At 45.9% G+C, this 18,581-nt stretch overlaps 1 protein-coding gene and 1 pseudogene across 2 annotated transcripts; one reads left to right on the top strand and one right to left on the bottom strand.

The window, feature by feature from the left end:
• Nucleotides 1–11,290: 11,290 nt before the first annotated feature.
• LOC144481072 (5S ribosomal RNA) lies at nucleotides 11,291–11,399 on the bottom strand (annotated as a pseudogene).
• Nucleotides 11,400–12,574: 1,175 nt separating this feature from the next.
• On the top strand, nucleotides 12,575–18,027 carry LOC144480649 (uncharacterized). 2 transcript variants are annotated; one of them, XM_078200248.1, is made up of 2 exons: nucleotides 12,575–12,661; nucleotides 14,599–18,027. In XM_078200248.1, the coding sequence occupies exon 2, from the start codon at nucleotides 14,949–14,951 to the stop codon at nucleotides 15,693–15,695; it is 747 nt and encodes a 248-aa protein (XP_078056374.1). In that variant the 5' UTR covers nucleotides 12,575–12,661; nucleotides 14,599–14,948; the 3' UTR covers nucleotides 15,696–18,027. The 2 variants fall into 2 exon arrangements, 1 of the variants encoding a protein (XP_078056374.1); XR_013495708.1 differs by lacking the exon at nucleotides 14,599–18,027 and adding an exon at nucleotides 13,825–13,911 and having other exon boundaries at nucleotides 12,582–12,661.
• The last annotated feature ends 554 nt before the right edge of the window (nucleotides 18,028–18,581 follow it).

Raw genomic sequence — 18,581 nt, 5'->3', positions numbered from 1 at the left:
AGAAGTTAGCAAGGAATGAGCTGAAAAACGGAGAGAAATTCTAAGCGGGTCGGATCAAGGAAAACCCTCAGGCTTTTTACTCTTACGTGAGGAATAAAAGAATGACCAGGGTGAGGTTAGGGCTGGTCAAGGACAGAAGTGGGAACTTGTGCATGGAGTCAGAAGAGATAGGAGAGGTGATGAATGAATACTTTTCTTCAGTGTTCACCAAGGAGAGGGGCCATGTTTTTGAGGATGAGAGTGTGATACAGGCTGATAGGCTGGAGGAGGTAGATGTTCTGAGGGAAAATGTATCAGCAATTTTGGAAAAAACTGAAGGTCGATAAGTCCCCTGGGCCAGATGAAATATCTCCTCGGATTCTTTGGGAGGCAAGGGATGAAATTGCAGAGCCTTTGGCTTTGATCTTTGGGTCCTCACTGTCCACAGGGATAGTGCCAGAGGACTGGAGAGTGGTGAATGTTGTTCCTCTGTTCAAGAAAGGAAATAAGAATGACCCTGGTAATTATAGGCCGGTTAGTCTTACTTCGGTGGTCGGTAAGATGATGGAAAAGGTCCTGAGGGATAGGATTTACGACCATTTAGAAAGATGCAGCTTAATCCGGGATAGTCAACTCGGATTCGTGAAGGGTAAGTCTTGCCTCACAAATTTGATTGAATTTTTTGAGGAGGTAACTAAGTGTGTCGATGAAGGTAGGGCAGTTGATGTCGTATATATCGATTTTAGTAAAGTGTTTGATAAGGTCCCCCATGGTCGGCTCATGAAGAAAGTGAGGAGGTGTGGGTTAGAGGGAAATTTGGCCGATTGGATAAGTAACTGGCTGTCTCATAGAAGAGAGAGGGTGGTGGTGGATGGTAAATTTTCAGACTGGAGACCAGTTACCAGCGATGTACCACAGGGATCAGTGCTGGGTCCTCTGTTATTTGTGATTTTTATAAATGACTTGGAGGAGGGGACTGAAGGTGGATCAGTAAATTTGCTGATGACACCAAGATTGGTGGAGTAGTGGATGAGGTGGAGGGCTGTTGTAGGCTGCAAAGAGACATTGATAAGTTGCAGAGCTGGGCCGAAAAATGGCAGATGGAGTTTAACACTGATAAGTGCGAGGTGATTCATTTTGGTAGGACAAATTTGAATGCGGATTACAGGTTCAACGGCAGGGTTCTGAGGAATGTGGAGGAACAGAGAGATCTTGGGGTTCATATCCACAGATCTCTGAAGGTTGCCACTCAAGTGGATAGAGCCGGGAAGAAGGCCTATAGTGTGTTAGCGTTTATTAACAGGGGGTTTGAGTTTAAGAGCCGTGGGGTTATGCTGCAACTGTACAGGACCTTGGTGAGAACACATTTGGAAAATTGTGTGCAGTTCTGGTCACCTCACTATAAGAAGGATGTGGAAGCACTGGAAAGAGTGCAAAGGAGATTTACCAGGATGCTCCCTGGGTTGGAGGGTCGGTCTTATGAGGAAAGGTTGAGGGAGCTAGGGCTTTTCTCTTTAGAGCGGAGGAGGTTGAGAGGCGTCATTATAGAGATATATAAGATGATGAGGGGGGGAGATAGGGTGGACGTTCAGAGACTATTTCCTCGGGTGGATGCAGCTGTTACGAGGGGGCATAACTATAAGGTTCATGGTGGGAGATATAGGAGGGATGTCCGAGGTAGGCTCTTTACTTAGAGAGTGGTTGGGGTGTGGAATGGACTGCATGCTGTGGTAGTGGAGTCAGACACTTTAGGATCATTCAAGCAGTTATTGGATATGCACATGGAGCACACCAGAATGATAGGGAGTGGGATAGCTTGATCTTGGTTTCGGACAAAGCTCGGCACAACATCTAGGGCCAAAGGGCCTGTACTGTGCTGTACTGTTCTATTTTCTATGTTCTATGAATATATTCAAGGATGAATTAGACAGTTTTTGAATGAAAAGGGAGTCAAGAATTATTGGGAACAGGCTGGAAAATGGAGAGAAAGCTCAGATGTAGAGGGATTTCTTCACTCAAGGATGTGGTGATGTTTTGGATTCTCTACCCCAGAGGACTATGGAACCTCAGTCATCAAGAATTTTCAAGCGAGGGATTGATAGGTTTCTAGATATTGAAGATATCGATGGATATGGGGGACAGTGTGGGGAAAATATTGCAGAGGTAGATCAACCAATAATCTCAATGAATGGTTGAGCAGACTCGATGGGCCGAATGCTGACTGCAGCTCCTATTTGTTATGATTTCTGTGCTGGACAGGAAGCAGTGAGCATGGATCTGTCAATCAGCCTCAATCAGCACCTTCAGGAGAATTGGGAGGGTGAATATTAGATACAGCAGAGTGAGAATGGAGGAGAGTGTGTGGGATGGAGATTCACAGCTTTTGGGGAATGAGAGAGGAAAGAATGTTTATTAGAATCATAGAATTGCTCCATCTTATCAACCGTCCCTGAGCTTTCGCAATGAATCCCACTTCTGAGGACACCCTTATCTCTGACTTGTCCGTACTGCTGGCAGTCTCACAAAGCAGCTGCCTGTGTGCTGATACGGGAGGCCCTGCTGGGCAAGTTTAATGCTCCATGACTGTGTCTTTAATGAATTTTCCATGAACTAGAAATGTAGATTTGAATTTCGATCATATTCTGAATTGCAATGTTTTTTTCTAAATTGACTTACAGGATATTAGACAAGGAGAAATCAGACAGAAATCTCCAACATCACATCGAGATCTGACAGAGTGACTCGACTTCTTGGGACCTGAATATCATCGGCCTTTGAATCTAGCAGGAGAAATGTTTGTTTGGCCGCTTAGCTTCAAAAGATTGTAAACATCGCTGTGACTAGAAATGCACTGAGATACACACACCCGAGTGAGAGTGTTCCAGTGCACTGAGTGTGGAAAGAGCTTTAACCAGTTACACAGCCTGAAAATACATCGCAGCATTCACAGCGGGGAGAGATTGTACCCGTGTTCTGTGTGAGATTTAACTGATTGTTTAACCTGGAGAGTCACAAGGACACCCGCACCATGGAGAAAACGTGCAAATGTGGGGACTGTGGGAAGGGATTCATATCCCCATCTCGGCGGGAAATTCATCAACGCAGTCACACTGGGGAGAGGCCGTTCACCTGCTCTGTGTGTGGGAAGGGATTCACTCAGTTATCCAGCCTGCAGACACACAGTCTCGCTCACACCAATGAGAGACCGTTTAAATGCTCTGACTGTGGGAGCGGATTCAAAAGCTCTCAGGTACTGATGATTCACCAGCGCATTCACACTGAGGAGAGACCGTTCAGCTGCTCTCACTGCACAAAGAGGTTTAGAACATCATACAACCTGCGGAAACACCAGCGAGTTCACACCGGGGAGAGACGATTCATCTGCTCAGTGTGTGGGAAGGGATTCACTCAGTTATCCAGCCTGCGGGAACACAATCTCACTCATACCAATGAGAGACCCTTTAAGTGCTGTGACTGTGGAAATGGTTTTAAAAGCTCTCAGGATCTGGTGTCCCACCAGCGCACTCACACTGAGGACAGACCGTTCAGCTGCTCTCACTGCTCAAAGTGGTTTAGAAAAGCATACAACCTGCGGATACACCAGCGAGTTCACAACGGGGAAAGGCCGTTCACCTGCTTGGTGTGTGGGAAGGGATTCACTCATTCATCCCACGTGCGCAGACACAATTTCACTCACACCAATGAGAGACCGTTTAAATGTTCTGACTGTGGGAGCGGATTCAAAAGCTCTGCAGAACTGGTGACTCATCAGCGAGTTCACACTGGGGAGAGACCATTCCCCTGCTCTGTGTGTGGGAAAGGATTAACTCATCATCCAGCCTTCAGAAACACAAAGCCACTCACTCCAAGGAGAGCCCCTTTAAATGCTCTGCCCGAGAGGCGGCTTCAAAAGCTGTCAGGAACTGATGATCCCCGAGCACATTCACACCGGGGAGAGGCCGTTCAGCTGCTCTCACTGTTCAAGGAGGTTTAGAATATCATCAACACTGCTGAAACACCAGCGAGTTCACACCGGGAGAAACCATTCACCTGCTCGGTGTGTGCGAAAGGATTTACTCAGTTATCCAGCCTGCCCAGACACAACATCATCACACCCAGGAGAGACCCTTTAAATGTGGGCGTGGCTTCAAAAGCTCTCGGGGACTCGTGTCCCACCAGTGAGTTCACACCAGGCAGAGGCTGGTCACCTGCTCTGACTGGGAAGGGATTCACTCAGTCAGCAAACTTGGTGAAACACCAGTGAGTTCACAAGTGATTACAGTTCTGGGATTATTCTTGTGAATCTTTCTTGCCCCTTCTCCAGTGCCTCTATTTCCTTTTTCTAAATGGAGATCACAAATAGAACATAGAACGGTACAGCACAGGAACAGACCCTTCAGCCCACGATGTTGTGTCGAACATGATGCCAAATTAAACTATTCCTTTCTGCCTGCCCTTGGTCCATATTCCTCTATTCCTTGCATATTCATGTGCTTATTTAAAACCCCCTTAAACGCCGCTATCGTATCTGCCTCCACCACCACTCCGAGCAGCGCATTCCAGACACCTACCACTCACTGTGTAAAAAAACTTACCTCTCGCGTCTCCTTTGAACTTTCCCCGTCTCACCTTAAGTGCAGGCTCCCTCGTGTTAGACATATCAACTCTGGGGGAAAAGATTCTATGTCTCTCATTTTATAGACTGCTATCAGGTCTCCCATCACCCTCCACCGCTATCGAGAAAACAACCCTCGTTTGTCAGTCGCTCACACCCTCCAATCCAGGCAGCATCCTGGGAAACCTCTTCTGCATCTTCATCAAAACCTCTCCATCCTTTCTGTAATGTGGTGACCAGAATTGAACTCAATATTCTAAGTGCGGCCCAAACAAAGTTTTATAAAGCTGCAACATGACATGCTGACTCTTGTACTCAATAAAGGCAAGCATGCCATATGCCTTCTTTACCGATAAATATTTGTGTGGCTAATTTCAGGAAGCTATGGACTTGAACCCCAACATCCCTCTGTACATTAACTGTATACTTATCCTTAATATTTGATCTCCCAAAGTGCAGCACCTCACACTTGCCCGGATTAAAATCCATCTGCCATTTCTCCGCTCATATCTGCAGCTTTTCCACATCCCACTGTATCCTTTGACAACCTTCTACACTATCTACAACTCCATCTAGTTTTGTGACGTCTGCAAGCTTACTCACCCACCCATCCACGTTTTCATCCAAGTCATTTCTATATATCACAAATAGCGCAGGTCCCAGTACGGATCCCTGCTAGTCTGACTTAACTGTCCCTCTGAAATGGCCGAGCAAGTCACTCCGTTCAAGGGCAATTAGGAGCTGAGCAACGTGTGCTGGGGCTTTGCCAGCAGTGTCCACATCCCAGGAAAGAATAAAGAATATTCTTTAGTCATGGACCTCCAGTCTGAAAAACACCCTCCACCTCTACTCTCTGACTTCTATGGGCAAGTCAATTCTGAATCCAAGCGGCCAAGTCACCGCGAATCCCATGCATCTTAATCTTCTGGATGCGCCGACCATGAGGGACCTTGTCGAAAGCCTCACTAAAATCCATGTACACAACATCCACTGCTCTACCCTCATCGATCACCTTCGTCACCCCCTCGATAAAATCAATCAAGTCAGTAAGATGTTGACGGTGCTCCCACTGCAGTCCCGTGATGAAAATATAGACTGGTTGGTGAAATGTAGATAACAGGTAGAATTGATATCTAATGAGGACTTTATACTTTAGAATTGAATGCAGGGCTCATTGTTACTAACGGGGAAAGAAGGGTTAAAACCCTTACCCAGAACCCTTTTCACACACACGTGGACATCTCTGAATCTGACGCACACCAAATGGAACGTTACACAAGGGGCTGGAATTCACTGGAATTTCTTAACAACCTTTCAATAGAAATGTCCTGGTACCGACTGTGACAAAGGACACAACAGACAGCAAGAACCAGGAGGAACCTTTAACCCAGAGAATGTTAATAACCTTGTTCAGGACACCGGTGCCAGGCACAGGAGGATCCCAGGAAAAACGGAACATTTCATTTCTGTCTGTTTCACAATTCTAAGTGACTGATTCTTTAACAAAGGAATGTTTAAAAACAGCATTGTGATATTCCAAGGTCAACTGTGTCTGGGAAAGGGGCACACTGATGTGTTTTTATTTTAAACAGGAGGATCCATTGAAAAGCAGTTCTGGACGGTACGAACACCTCCTGACCTACTTTCAATTCATTTCAAATCACCCATCACGTTCCGTGGAATATTCTTTATTCTTTCCTGGGATGTGGACACTGCTGGCAAAGCCCCAGCACACGTTGCTCATCTCCTAATTGCCCTTGAATGGATTGACTTGCTCGGCCAATTCAGAGAGGCAGTTAAGAGTCACCCACATCGCTGTGTGGGTCTGGATTCACATGTAGGCCAGACTGGGTAAGGATGGCAGATTTCCTTCCCGAATAGGGAGCATTAATAGGGTGAACTGGACAGGTTTTTACAACAATCAATGATAGTCTCGTAACGGTGACCATGAAACTAACTTTATATAATTCCAGATTGATTCACTGAATTCAAATCCTACCAGCTGCCTGTCCCCAGATCCTTTGCTGGGTCTCTGCATTACTCGGCGAGAGACATTCCCACTATCCCACCACCTTCCCCTGAATGGAATATTTCACACAACCCTTAGTTAAATGGGAAGGAGAAACGAGAGAGGTTTTGACCTTTCACAGAAATCAGGCAGTCTGCAGTTAGCCTGGAAGCCGTCAGCTGTGGGACCAGGAGCTGTGAACCAGCTGTGGGATGAGGAGCTGTGAACCAGCTGTGGGACTAGAAGCCCAGAGGGCCATGAGGAACCAGGGCTGTTCCTAATGTTTAAATCCCTCCACAAGAAGGCAGTGAAGCTCAGGCTTGGTCTGAGGAGTCCACAGTTTTGAGATCTTAGAGGAAAGTTAGAAGGTTGTTTAGTGGGAAACTAATGGAAGGACCTCATAAAATCTTGGAGAATAGCTGGAACACGGAGAATTAAAAGTGAATTCTGGGGAGCTTTGACGCACCTTCCATATGTTCACAGGAACAGAAGTGAATGAACCTTCAAGATATCATGAAGTATTAGGGAAACCTAGGGGAAGAAGTTAAAATGTAGAACTGAGTTTATAACATAAGTCTTTCTAAACTACAGTGTTAAGTTTGTAGTGTTGATTTTTAATTTTCTTTTGTTTCATATATCCAATAAAGTTTGTTTTCGGTTAAATGCATACAATCTTGTGGTATAATTCTTACAGTAAATTACCAGCTTTTTGAATTTCTCTTTAAACATTAACGGTCCCAACCAGGATCATAAAAATACACAGAAAATGTGTCAAACAAATCAAAGATCAAACAATATAATTTCCCTTACTTTGTATGGCTTTGCCAGCTCTGCCTTCAGTCCCTTTATTTTGGTTTAAAACACTGGTCTTAGACCCACACTTCTCCCCTTCAATTCTATCCTGTTGTCAGATATGGGTTTGGCTCCAATCTCAATTGTAATCCTGAAGTCAGTAACCCATTGGAATAAGTTGTGAAAGGAATCTGCAGCTCCTGACTAGTTACAGACCATTCCAGGTACAAGAATGTTGTCACAGAATTTATTAATTGTAATAAGTATAAAATCACAATATTTAAACACAGTGGATCAGTCCACTCACTCTGGAACACCAGCTCTCGGCTTCTGATTGACTGTAGCTGTCGGCTGTTCTGTTGACCAAAGTCTATCTTCTTACTTCATGTTGTGTTGTGTTGCGCACCGAGCTCCGGAAAATTGTCACTCATTAACCCTCGCTCACAACTATCTCTGTGCGGTATTCGCTCATTCAGCTTTGTCGCTCGTCTGCTGTGGTTCTGATTGGCCTCAGCAGCACATGATCAATCCCTGATTGATAAAATGGTGCATGATCAATGTTTGATTGGTCCCTGAAGGATATTGGTCATCTTGCTGATGTCACTTCTCATTAACTCATAGAAATCATCGAATCCCTACAGTGCAGAAGGAGGCCATTTGGCCCATCGAGTCTGCTCTGACCACAATCCCACCCAGGACCTATCCCCGTAACCCCACTTATTTACCCAACTAATTCCCCTGACACTAAGAGGCAATTTAACACAGCCATTCAATCTAGCCTGCACATCTTTGGAGTGTGGGAGGAAACCGGAGCACCTGAAGAAAACCCACGCAGACACGGGGAGAATGTGCAAACTCCACACAGTTGCTCAAGGCCGGAATTGAACCCGGGTTCCTGGTGTTGTGAGGCAGCAGTGCTAATCACTGTGTCACCGTGCTGCCCGGGTCACCTTGCTGATATCACTTCCCATTAACTCCTAACTGAGTTAATCCAGGATCTCAGTCACTTGCAGCAACATCCTTTTCTTTATTGCTTTTCTCTGCTGCTGTAGTAAGTTCAAAGCTTTTCCACTGAGATAACAAGGCAGCACAAGGTAATTTGTGTGTCTGCTTCCCTGTAATAAAAGGACGTGTGGTGTCACTTCCTAAAGATTGATGTTCGTCAGGCTCATCGACCTAACTGATACATCTGAGGTGTGATGTTTCATTTCTTAGTGACTGCCGACGCCTGAAGCAAGTTACTTAAAGACAAATAACTAAAAGTACAAGAGATACACAAACTTAAACTAATACAGCAATTACTACAGAACATAGAAAATCTACACAGAAAGGTGACAGGTGTGCTAAAGCTCAGGAAGCAACATACACATTATAAAATACCATTTTCTATTCATACATTAACATGTTCATAAGAAATAAAAGTTGCAGAAAATACATCACAACATCACCATGACTGAAGCCAATAATCAAACCCACACTAATCTGTGTGTATGTTGAAGGAAAGTGACTATTTCTCTTTAAGTTAAAAAGCGAATACAATTTAAGACAGCATTTCTCCAGAATTGACTTCCACAATTAAATTACAAGAAGCTTCACGTGTACCCTCTAATCCTGCCATCAAATGTGGATCATTTCAGTGGAAATGTGCTCTCCCAGGCTCAAAGATCATCAGCCACTGGAAGCAAAGTTGTGGGACCGGCCAGTCCAGCAGAAAGAAACTCTCCGACACTCCCACTTCACCTACTGTCAGAATGAACATGGTTCAGTCCTGGATGTGATTAACAGCGGCAATAACAGCAGAATCCAACCACTGTTATCATTTGTGAACTCGCTGGTGTCTCTGCAGGTTGCATAACAATGTGAATCCCTTCCCACACATGGAGCAGGTGAACGGTCTCTCCCCGGTGTGAACTCGCTGGTGTTTCATCACGGTTGCTGAATGTTTGAATCCCCTTCCACACACACAGCAGTTGAATGGCTTCTTCTCAGTGTGAACTCGCTGGTGTGTCAGCAGGTTTGATGAATCACTGAATCCTCTCCCACACTCAGAGCAGGTGAATGGCTTTTCCCCTATGTGGACCCGCTGGTGTGTCAGCAAGTGGGATGACTGAATGAATCCCTTTCCACAGTCAGAGCAATTGAACGGTCTGTCTCCAGTGTGAACTCGCTGGTGTGTCAGTAGTGTGGATGAATTACTGAATACTTTTCCGCAAACAGGGCAGGTGAATGGCTTCTCCCCAGTGTGAACTCGCTGGTGTGCCAGCAAATGGGATGATTGAATGAATCCCTTCCCACAGTCAGAGCAGGTGAATGGTCTCTCCCCACTGTGAATTCGCTGGTGTCTCCGCAGTGTGGCTAAATCACTAAATCCCTTCCCACACTCAGAACAGGCGAATGGCCTCTCCCCGGTGTGAACTCTCTGGTGTGTAAGCAGAAGGGAGAATTGACTAAATCCCTTCCCACAAAGAGAGCAGGTGAATGGTCTCTCCCCAGTGTGACTGCGTCGATGAGTTTCCAGCTTTGATGGGTAATTGAATCCCTTCCCACAGTCCCCACATTTCCACCGTTTCTCCATGGTGCGGGTGTCCTTGTGACTCTGCTGGTTTCACGATCTGCTGAAGCCTCGTCCACACACAGAACACAATTAATTTCTCTCCCTGATGTGAATGGTGCAATGTTTTTTCAGACTGTGTTAAAGCTCTTTCCACAGTCCGTGCACTGGAACACGCTCACTCAGGTGTGTGTGTGTTTCAGTGCTTTTCCAGGCACACTGATATTTAAGATCTCCTGAAAAAGACAGAACAGACAAAAATTTATCCTTCTAAATTGAAAGACTGATGATATTCAGGTTCCGATAAATAGAGTGAATTTGTGAGATCTGAGTGTGACATTTGGTTTGATATTTCTGCCTGCAAATCTTCACCTTCAGATATCCTGTAAAAGGAGTTTACAAAATGCATCACTGTCAGTACAGGATAGAAATTCAGAACAGACAATTCTAGTTTCTATGGAACATTCTTTCCTCTCTCATTCCTGTAAATCTCCATCCCACACACTCTCCCTCCATTCTCACTCTGCTGTATCTAATATTCACCCTCCCAATTCTCCTGAAGGTGCTGATTGAGGCTGATTGACAGATCCATGTTCACTGCTTCCAGAACTAAGAGACTTTTACCAAGAGTCAGGATGGACGTGTGTGGCTGAAAGGACCCCTTTGCTGTAATGACTCTATAACTGGAAGTATATAACATAGGTACAGAACAATATTACAAGAATAGAAATAAGAATAAATTACTTCATTGCAGAACCATAAATAATTTATCTAATCTGTGACAAAAAAATCACGAGATATATCTCTGTCCTATACTAATTTACTGTCCCCTTAAATGTCAGCCATCTCCTGGGGAAAGCAGCCCTTTAATTCTGAACATTAGGAAAGAGAACATCCTCTTAACCAAGCAAATCAATGTGTCAAGCTGAGGGAGCAAAGAACGTCAATGTCTTTAAGAGAGGGAGAGAGACCTGGGCCAACCTTTCCAGAGTCTGCACCCTCTCTGGATTCACTTCATAGAATCATACAATCCTATAGTGTAGAAGGAGGCCATTCGTCCCATCGAGTCTGCACCAACCACAATCCCACTCGGGCCCTATCCCCGTACCTCTGTGCATTTACCCTAACTTGTCCCCCTGGCACTAAGGGGCAATTTAACATGGCCAATCCACCTGACCCGCACATCTTTTGGACCGTGGGAGGAAACCGGAGCACCCGGGAGAAACCCACATGGGGAGAGAACATGCAAAGTCTACACAGACAGTGATTCAAAACAGGAATTGAACCCGAGTCCCTGACGTTGTGAGGCAGCAGTGCTAACCACTGTGCCACCATGCCACCCTAAAGTCTACTACACCTGGTATTCCCAGGAGGTCTCCCATTCAAGTACTAACCAGGCCTGAGTCTGCTTAGCTCTCGAGATCAGGCGTTTTCAGACGAGTATGGTCGTAGACATTGGCTGATTCTTTTCACTTCCTTGAGTCTGTCTGAAGCTCAATCTTCATTCAGAGAGACCTCTTTTTAGGTCAAACCAAGTAAACAAACTCAAATTAAATCAGGACAAAGTAAAAGGGGCAGCTCCCCAAAAAGGAGGGGGAACAGCCCGAACAGAAATCAAAATGCAAAGGAAACTTAAAAACATCAAATTAAAATGTGATTATTAGGGTCAATAATGCACCCCAACCCCTGCGGTGCCCAGCGGGCGCGGAAAGCGTCAACCTCGCCCGTGGACACCGCATGCTCCCTCTCCAGGGACACCTGGCCGCGAACGTAGCCGCGGTAGAGGGGAAGACAGTCAGGATGGACGGCCCCCTCGATCGCCCGCTGCCTGGACCGGTAAATGGCTTCATTCAGAGAGACCTCTTTTTCGGTCAAACCAAGTCAACAAACTCAAATTAAATCAGGACAAAGTAAAAGGGGCAGCTCCCCAAAAAGGAAAGGGAACAGCCCGAACAGAAATCAAAATGCAAAGGAAACTTAAAAACATCAAATTAAAATGTGATTATTAGGGTCAATAATGCACCCCAACCCCTGCGGTGCCCAGCGGGCGCGGAAAGCGTCAACCTCGCCCGTGGACACCGCATGCTCCCTCTCCAGGGACACCTGGCCGCGAACGTAGCCGCAGTAGAGGGGAAGACAGTCAGGATGGACGGCCCCCTCGATCGCCCGCTGCCTGGACCGGTAAATGGCTTCATTCAGAGAGAGATCAGCAGCAGCTTTGCTGGGCAGGAATTAGCAGCTGAACAAGCTCATTGTCCACTTCCGCATTCAGGCAATGTGGGAGCTCTGATTGGCTGGAGAACCAGAGAACCTCCGGTCCTCCGGAGTTTCCATTGGTCAAACCCCGTTGACAGACAATGAGGGGCGGAGCCCCACGTGGGGGTGGGCGGGACTTTGCCCTCCAGCCGCCCTGAGCTGTTGTCCAATGGGAAAGGCTGGAAGAGCCGGACAGACAATGGTCAGTGCGCCGGCTTTGTCCCGGGCCCCGCCCCACACCCGCACATGCGCATTCCCCCAAAACCCGCACATGCGCACCTTTGATTCACGGCCCCTTACTCGCTCTGGCCAATAAGAAGAGTTGGAGGACCGGAAGGACTCTGGTCCTCCCGCCATTGAGAGCGCGGGCCTTGTGTGACTGAAGATGGAGTTTCAGACAGAGTCAAAGTTCCTCCTGTCGTTCACATCTGTGAGTTTGACCTAAAGGAGGCCAACATCTGTGAGTTTCTTTTCTCATTCTGCGGGAAATTGGGGACTTGCAGCAACTGAAGGGAAAGGAAGTGAATCCAGGGAGGGTGCAGACTCTGGGAAGGTTGGCCCAGGTCTCTCTCTCTCTCTTAAAGACATTGATATAGAAACATAGAAGATAGGAGCAGGAGGAGGCCATTTGGCCCTTCGAGCCTGCTCCACCATTCATCACAATCATGGCTGATCATCCAACTCAGTAGCCCAATCCTGCTTTTTCCCCGTAACCTGTGATCCCATTCGCCCCAAGTGCTATATCCAGACACCTCTTGAATACATTCAATGTTTTGGCACTAACTACGTCCTGTGGTAATAAATTCGACAGGCTCACCACTCTTTGGGTGAAGAAATGTCTACTCACCTCCGTCCTAAATGGTCTGCCCTGAATCCTCAGACTGTGACCCCCAGTTCTGGACTCCATCAGGAACATCCTCCCTGCATCTATCCTGTCTCGACCTGTTAGAATTTTATCAGTCTCTTTGAGATTCCCCCCTCATTCATCTGAACTCCAACGAAAACAATCCTAACCGAGTCAATCTCTCCTCATACATCAGTCCCGCGATTCCCTGAATCAGCCTGGTAAACATCCTTTGCTCCCTCAGCTTGACACATTTATTTGTCTGTCGAAAAGGATGGTCTTTTTCCTCATGTTCACATTAAAGGGCAGCTTTCCCCAGGAGATGGCTGACATTTAAGGGTACAGTAAATTAATATAGGACAGAGATATGTCGAGTGTTATTATATGGTACTCAGATTAGATACATTCTTTATGCTTCTGTAATAAAATACATTTATTATTATTTCTTGCATTGTAATATAATGCTGCAGCGATGTTATACACTTCCAGTCATAAAGTCGTTACAGCACAGAAGGAATCCATTTGGTAACTCGAGTCCAGGTTGACTCTCTGTATAACATTCCAGTCCCATTCCCACTCTATATCCCCATTCTCCTGCAAGTTTATTTCCTTCAAGTGCTCAGCCACTTTCATTTGTAAATAGAATCCATAGATATGGATGGAGATTTACAACTTTTTGGGAATGAAATAGGAAAGAATGTTCCAGAGAAACTAGAATTGTCTGCTCTGAATTTCTATCCTATACTGACTGTGATGACTTTTATAAACTCATTTCACAGGATTTTGAACGAGGAATCACAGGCAAAAATCTCAACCGTCACATCTAGAAAGAGTCATATTCCTTGGGATCTGAATATCTTGTAATATGGAACTGTAGCTACGTTATATATTTCCAGACGTCTCTTCCCTCAGAGGGTTGTTAGTCTTTTGGATTTCTCTTCCACAGGGACCAGTGAAGGCTGAGGATCATTGAATATATTCCAGTTAGACAGATCTTTGACTGACAAGGGTGTCAAGGGTTATGGGGAACAGACAAGAAGATGGAGCAGAAGCTAATACGTGGGGGGATTTCTTCACCCAAGGATGTGGTAAAGATTTGGAATTCTCAACCCCTGAGGACAGTGAAGCCTCAGTCATCAACTATTTTCAAGAGAGAGATTGATTGGTTTCTAGATATTGAGGATATCAAGGGATATGGGTTGAGTGTGGGGAGAATGATGCTGAGGTAGATGAACGAATTATCTCATTGAATAGTTCAAAAGGCTCGATGGGCCAAATGGCCGACTGCTGCTCCTATTTGTTATGGTCTCTGTGTCCAGGACAGGAAGCAGTGAGCATGGATCTGTCAATCAGCCTCAATCAGCACCTTCAGGAGAATTGGGAGGGTGAATATTAGATACAGCAGAGTGAGAATGGAGGGAGAGTGTGTGGGATGGAGATTCACAATGTTTTGGGACTGAAATAGGAAAGAATGTTCCATAGAAACTAGAATTGTCTGTTCTGAATTTCTATCCTGTACTGACACTGATGACTTTTGTAAACTCGTTTTACAGGATATTGAAAGAGGAATCACAGGCCGAAATCTCAGATGTCACGTCAGATCTGACAGAGTCATATTCCATGGGAGCTGAATATCATCGGCCATTGAATCTAGAAGAAGAAATTATTGTCCGGTCTGTTGATTTGAAATGATTCCAAACATTAGTGTGACTGCAAAAGCCCCAACACACGGCCACACTCGAGTGAGAGTGTTCCAATGCACTGACTAAAGAGCTTTAACTAGTTACACAGCCTGAATAAATATCACACCATTCACAGCGGGGAGAGACTGTAATCTTGTTGTGAGTGAGGACGAGGCTTCAACTGATTGTCCACCCAAGAGAGCGGCAAGGACACCTGCACCATGGAGAAACCATGGAAATGTGGGGACTGTGGAAAGAGATACAGAGTCCCATCTCAGCTGGAAGCTCATCGGCGCAGCCACACTGGGGAGAGACCATTCACCTGCTCTCAGTGTGGGGAGGGATTCACTCAGTCATCCGACCTGCAGAGACACCAGCGAGTTCACACTGGGGAGAGACCGTTCACCTGCTCTCAGTGCGGGGAGGGATTCACTCTGTCATCCAGCCTGCAGAGACATCAGCGAGTTCACACTGGGAAGAGACCATTCACCTGCTCTCAGTGTGGGAAGGGATTCACTCGATCATCCTACCTGCAGTCACACCAGCGAGTTCACACTGGGGAGAGACCATTCAGCTGCTCTCAATGTGGGAAGAGATTCACTTGTTCATCCAGCCTGCGGATGCATCAGCGAGTTCACACTGGGGAGAGGCCATTCACCTGCTCTCAGTGTGGGGAGGGATTCATTCAGTCATCCAGCCTGCAGACACACCAGCGAATTCACACTGGGGAGAGGCCATTCACCTGTTCTCAGTGTGGGAAGGGATTCACTTGTTCATCCCACCTGCGGAGGCACCAGCGAGTTCACACAGGGGAGAGACCATTCACCTGTTCTCAGTGTGGGAAGGGATTCACTTGTTCATCCAACCTGCAGGTACACGAGCGAGTTCACACTGGGGAGAGACCATTCACCTGCTCTCAGTGTGGGAAGGGATTCACTTGGGTATCCAACCTGCGGGCACACCAGTGAGTTCACACTGGGGAGAGACCATTCACCTGATCTCAGTGTGGGAAGGGATTCACTCAGTTATCCAACCTGCAAAGGCACCAGTGAGTTCACACCGGGGAGAGACCATTCACTTGCTCTCAGTGTGGAAGGGATTCACTCAGTTATCCAGTCTGCAGACACATGAGCGAGTTCACACTGGGGAGAAACCATTTACGTGCTCTGTTTGGGAAGAGATTCACTGACCTCTCGAACTTGTGCACACACCAGCGAGTTCACACTGGGGAGAGACCGTTCACCTGCTCTCACTGCGGGAAGGGATTCAGTGTGAAAGATTGCTTTGAAAATCCTCCACTGTTCCTCAATTGTTCCACCAGAAAGTTTTTGTCCCAGTCTACCTGAGCCAACTCCTCCTTCATCCCTTTATAGTCTCCTTAGTTTAAGTACAAGACACTGGTTTTGGATTTTACCTTCTCACGCCCCATCTGTATTTTAAATTCAACCAAGGAAGGAATTCAATTACCCATCCCTGCTGGAAACTCATCGACGCAGTCACACTGGGGAGAGGCCATTCATCTGTCCCCAGTGTGGGAAGGGATTTGCTCACTCACCTACTCTGCTGAGACACCAGCAAATTCACACTGGGACGAGGCCATTCAACTGCTCTTGTGTAGGAAGGGATTCAGTTGGTCATCCAGTCTCCTGACACACCAGCGATTTCACACCGTGGAGAAGCCATTCACCTGCACCCAGTGTGAGAAGAGATTCGCTGACTCATCCAACCCAGCAATACACTGGCGAACTCACAAAGAGGAGGCCATTCACCTGCTCCCAGTGTGGAAAGGGATTTAATCGTCATCCAAACTAGCAGTACACCAGCGAGTTCACACTCGAGAGAGGCCTTTTACCTACTGTGTGTGTGGCAAGAGATTCATTGACTCATCCAGCCTAGCAATATACCAGCGAATTCACACAGGGGAGAGGCCATTCACTTGCTCCCGGTGTGGGAAGGGATATGTTACCTCATCCACTCTTCTGAGACACCAGCGAATTCACAAGGAACTATTGTGATTGTATTTTCCTGTTGAGCATATTCAAACTAAACCATGTTCCTTTGGGTCTGTTTCTGCTGAATTGAAAAATAACTTCAGCTCTGTTTCAGTGTTAATATAGTTGGTTTGAGAAGAGGAGGATTTGGGGTCAGGAAACTTGTACAAAGTATCAGATTATCTGAACAGCAGAGAATTTTGTACATGGAAGGAAACAACTCCGTTCTCAATCACATTATGGAGAAACCGTGCAAATATGGAGACTGAAGTGATTGGCGGACCATTTTTTTTTGGTTTTCTAATTCAGCACATTTTTATTTTTATTCGTTTACTATCATATTATGGTGAGCACTCGGGTTTGATTCCTGGCTTGGGTCACTGTCTGTGTGGAGTTTGCACGTTCTCCCCGTGTCTGCATGGGTTTCCTCCGGTGCTCCGGTTTCCTCCCAGTCGGAAAGACATGCTGGTTCGGTGCATCGGCTATGCTAAATTCTCCCTCTGTGTATCCAAATAGGAGCCGGAGTGTGGCAACTCGGGGATTTTCAGTAACTTCATTGCTGTGTTAATGTAAGCCTACTTGTGACACTAATCAATAAACTTAAACTATATTACATGTAGCTCCGCTGTATCTTTCCAGTCAGACTCATTACAGCTCAGAAGGAATGCATTGGGTTTCTCAAACCTATTTGACTCTTTGTAGACGAGTTACACGGCCTGAAAAAAACATCACAACATGCAGCGTGGGGAGAAACTGTAGACATGTTCTGTGTGTGGACGAAGCTTCAACCTGGAGAGATACGAGGACTCTGGCACCATGGAGAAACTGTGGAAATGGGAGGATTGTGGGAAGGGATTCAATTACCCATCTGCACTGAAAACCCATCAATGCAGTCACACTGGGGTAGAGGCTGTTCAGTCGTGCTGACTGTGGGAAGAGATTCACTCAGTCATCTGCTCTGCAGAAACAGCAAGTTCACACTGGAGAGAGACCATTCACCTGCTCTGAGTTTGGGAAAGGATTCACTGAGTTATCATCTGTGGAGAAACCAGAGAGTTCATCTTGGTGAGAGGCCATTTACTGGCACTCAGTGTGGGAGCAAAAGAATGATTCAACCCCTGTTGAGACATTATGGCAATCACTCAGATTAGACCCATTATCTGCTCTGGGTGTTAACTAAATTATTTGAGATTAAATATATACAAATGGAGGGCATTGATTGGATGAGTGCAAATAAAGAGACACTGTCACAGAGTGGAGTTAGGAGGTATGTACTTGTAATGTTTTACTCTGCAAATAAATCTATTCCAAATAAAGGTTAGCTTCAGTTTCTTCCTTCACCATAACGCTGTCAGGATTATAACATGGTAACAGGGAATGTTTGTCTCATGGTGAATTTTAAAAACTAAAGGAAAATATATTTCAGGCAGGAGCTTACAATCCCAGTAGCTTTTGTGAGAAATGGTTGAAAGGCAGTGGGAATTGTCAGGGTCTGATTACCCGCTGATGTTCTTGAAGTCTGAACCATATGATCAATGTAAGAATGAAGTGGAGATGTGGACACGGGTTACATCCCGACCAAGGAGAAAACAAGGTCTGGCCTTGGTACTGTCACTTCTTGACAAAAAGATCAGAAGCAAAGTATTTTGTGAGCTGGATGTCCATCAGTTGGATACTGATGAAAGTTTGAATCTTTTATAAAGATTCATTGAGATTTACAAGATAGATGATCTATTGGTTGGCTGTGAAGCATAATTGGACTTTGACAGGTTTTGTGTGAGGGTGAAAGCATCTTTAGTGCGTCTGGATATTGCAACAAAAGACAGGATTGGAACAGCGCTAATAGGTGATTGAACCCCAGCA

The sequence above is a fragment of the Mustelus asterias genome, chromosome 30, assembly GCF_964213995.1.
Source record: "Mustelus asterias chromosome 30, sMusAst1.hap1.1, whole genome shotgun sequence".
NCBI lineage: Eukaryota > Metazoa > Chordata > Chondrichthyes > Carcharhiniformes > Triakidae > Mustelus > Mustelus asterias.
The sequence above is the reverse complement of the archived record's forward strand: the minus strand, read 5'-3'. Positions and strand labels throughout refer to the sequence as shown.

Bases quoted from the DNA above. Each gene is read 5' to 3' on its own strand.
- LOC144480649 (XM_078200248.1), top strand. From the start codon at position 14,949: ATGGAGAAACCATGGAAATGTGGGGACTGTGGAAAGAGATACAGAGTC.